Raw genomic sequence first — 3238 nt, 5'->3', positions numbered from 1 at the left:
TGCATTTGACAACGAATGGTTGACTGAGAGTGCGTGCGTGCATTTCATTCAAGGGTGTCTGTGAGCGGGTGTCCCGGGCCATGTGGCCTCGTGAGAGGGTCCTGTATCTCCCCCATTAGGGTCCTCCTCCACACACTCCCACAAGAACCTGCACCGACCCTGAGAGGGGGACGGGGGGAGGGGGAGCGCGCCTGGACGGCGAGGGTCCCGGGGCGAGCGTGGAAGGCGTCTGGACCTGCTGCCTTCGCTCCAGTTTCGGGCGGGGCTTCCCGGCCTTGGGGGAAGGGGGAGGGGTGGGACCCAGTGGGGAGGGATCCGCAGAGGGACGCGAAGGGGGCAGGAGCCAGCGCGTTAGAGACTTGGGCTAGGGAGACTCTGACGCGAGGCGCAGCGGCCGGGGGCAGGTGTGGAGGCCAAGGCAAGACTCGGAGCACCGAGAGGCAGCAACGGAGAACGCCCCTGGCCAGTGATCTCCCAGCAGAGACAGGGGCAGAGAAACGCCTCCAGGGGCAGAAACCCTGAGAGGCAAATACCCCCGTGAGATATTTCCCCGTCCCAGACGGAGAGCGTTGTTCAGAGTGGGACGAGGACAAACGGTCAGAGGACAACGCCCCCCAGTCGCCTGGGAGACCCCGGAGCGACCCCAGGGGCAGCACGGGTCTTATGCGGGCCAGAACAACCTCTCCTAGGTTGGGGGCGATGAGGACACGGGCCCCGCGAGGCCTCCTCCTTCTCCTCCTCTTCTTCCCGATGCTGCCGCCACGCGGGGCCTCCGCGGGGAGCCTGCATAGCCCAGGTGAGTCTTGACCCGGACACGGGGCCTCGGTTGCCACTCGGTCCTCCGCCTTCGCGCCTAGGACCGGGGTCCTGAGCCTTGGGAGCGGGCAGAACATGTGGAGTAGCTGAGTAGCCCGAAGGCCCCGCGGGCGCCAGTTAAACTGGCTGAGGAGCCAGGCAAAAGTTGGCATCAGGGAGTGAGGAGGTTGTCGGGCGAAGCTCTGGACCTCTCCAGGCCCCACTGTCGCCATGCAGGCTTGTCCGAGTGCTTCCAGGTGAACGGCGCCGACTACCGCGGCCACCAGAACCGTACGGGCCCGCGCGGGGCGGGCCGCCCGTGCCTCTTCTGGGACCAGACGCAGCAGCACAGCTACAGCAGCGCCAGCGACCCCCAGGGTCGCTGGGGGCTGGGCAAGCACAACTTCTGCCGGTGAGGGCCAGGGGCGTGGTCTGCTTGAGGAGGGGCCTTTGGGGGAGGGGCCTTGCTAGGGGCGGGACTGGGTGTACTCTTGCGGGCGCGGGCCTTAGGCTGCGGCTCCGTGTGGGCGGAGCGGAGATCTCTGCTGGACCCGTACAGGGTCCACCTGGAGGGCCTGAGGGTGGAGCCTGGGCTAGGAGACAGGGCCTAGACGACGCTGGGGTCTGGACTGGGCGTTCAGAACATTTTCTGACACGTGTCCGGCCTTAGGTGCTCCACTTCTGCAGAACCTCAGGTCAGGCCTGAGCACTCAAAGGGCCCCGTACAGGCGAAGCCAGAGAGTGAGCCTTGGAGTGAGGGGTCAGGATCTTGCCATACAGCTTATTTGAGGGGCATCATTAGCGGTGACAGAAGAGTTGGGGGTTCAGAGCCACAAATGCAGTCTGGAGCACCAGAGACCGAGCTGAGCGGGAAGACGCTTCTCTGCTGATAGGAGTCACCACTTTTGCTTTAAAACAGGGTTCTGAAGCAAGGCACTTAGCCCAGGTCCATGGTGAGGTGGGGTGCGAACACTACAGATGGTCTCAGCGTCCTCATATGTGAGGTCACGTCCTAGCAACAGCTGAAGACCTAAGATCCTACGTCAGGACCGTTTAATGACTTCCCACTGCACTCGGAAGTCGACGGACAGAGAGGAGAGGAGCTCTACCATACATGTGGCCATTTTGCAAATAGCCTGGGGCGGGGCCTAGGGTTTGCAGCCCTTGGGAGGGAAAGACCGGGACCACATTCCCCCAACCCGCAGGAACCCAGACGGTGATGTGCAGCCGTGGTGCTATGTGGCTGAGACGGAGGAGGGCATCTACTGGCGCTACTGCGACATCCCCACGTGTCACAGTGAGTGGGCCCAGCTGGACAAAGGTGGGAGCGCTGGGCTGCCTGAGTGAAATTCACTTTTGGAGGCACGGGACAGAGCCTGTCTCCTCTGCCCCATCAGTGCCAGGGTACCTGGGCTGCTTTGTGGACTCGGGGGCACCCCCTGCCCTTAGCGGCCCCAGTGGCACCTCAACGAAGCTCACGGTCCAGGTGTGCCTTCGCTTTTGCCGCATGAAAGGCTACCAGGTACTGCCCACCGGCCCAGACCAGTGACCCCTGACCTTGAACTCAGGACCCAAATCAACTTCCAATTCTGACGCCAAACCTTGACACTGATTTCTGAACCTCCAGCCCTATTCCCACTTCCAAGCCCGACCCCTGGCTCCCATTACCCCACCCCTACACCAGACCGTGCCCTTGAGGTCACCCGGTCTGTGCTCTCAGCTGGCGGGTGTGGAGGCTGGCTATGCCTGCTTCTGTGGCTCTGAAACCGACCTGGCCCGAGGACACCCAGCCCCAGCCACCGACTGTGACCAGATCTGCTTCGGCCACCCAGGCCAGCTGTGCGGTGGCGATGGGCGCCTGGGTATCTACGAAGGTGGGGCCTGGGTAAGGGGAGTGGTCTGGGTGGGATCCGGAGTGCGATGCCCTGCTAGGAGGGTTGAAATGCGGGAGGCCACAGGGTGGGGGCAGGGCCTGAGAAGGGGATTGGGTCGGAGTCACGGTCCGAAGAGAGAATTTGCCTGAACCTGGGGGCCAAGCGCGGGGTCTGGGGTTGAGAGCGGGATTTGAGCAAGGGATCAGTGTAAACCCATGGAAGGGGCCTGAGAATGCAGGGGCCAACTTGGGGGCGGGGCCTGGCTGGAAAGTGCGGGATTTCAGCATGGTGCCACGCCCCGTGAAAATAGATCCTGCGGGTCTCTGGGTTCTGACCGCCGGCTCCGTCCACAGTTTCTGTGGGCTCCTGTCAGGGGAACTGGACTGCACCTCAGGGCGTCATCTACTCCCCGGACTTTCCGGACGAGTACGGGCCGGACCGAAACTGCAGCTGGGCGCTTGGCCCGCCTGGCGCCGCGCTGGAGCTCACTTTTCGCCTCTTCGAGCTGGCCGACCCGCGAGACCGGCTGGAGCTGCGCGACGCTGCCTCGGGCAACCTGCTCAGCGCCT

At 63.7% G+C, this 3238-nt stretch overlaps 1 protein-coding gene across 1 annotated transcript in view; it reads left to right on the top strand.

Annotated features, from left to right (window-relative positions):
- Window positions 1–364: 364 nt before the first annotated feature.
- The window catches only part of KREMEN2 (kringle containing transmembrane protein 2), a 3987-nt gene continuing 1113 nt past the window's right edge, over window positions 365–3238 (top strand). The window contains 6 exon segments of the mRNA XM_006913915.3: window positions 365–796; window positions 1033–1207; window positions 2001–2092; window positions 2193–2317; window positions 2516–2669; window positions 3023–3238. The exon segment at window positions 3023–3238 is cut by the window's right edge and continues 21 nt beyond it. Coding sequence (XP_006913977.2) covers window positions 664–796; window positions 1033–1207; window positions 2001–2092; window positions 2193–2317; window positions 2516–2669; window positions 3023–3238 — 895 coding nt within the window. The 5' untranslated portion in view covers window positions 365–663.

The sequence above is a fragment of the Pteropus alecto genome, unplaced genomic scaffold (genome assembly GCF_000325575.1).
Source record: "Pteropus alecto unplaced genomic scaffold, ASM32557v1 scaffold44, whole genome shotgun sequence".
In the NCBI taxonomy this organism is placed as follows: Eukaryota; Metazoa; Chordata; class Mammalia; order Chiroptera; family Pteropodidae; genus Pteropus; species Pteropus alecto.
This window is presented reverse-complemented; position numbering and strand designations above follow the sequence as displayed.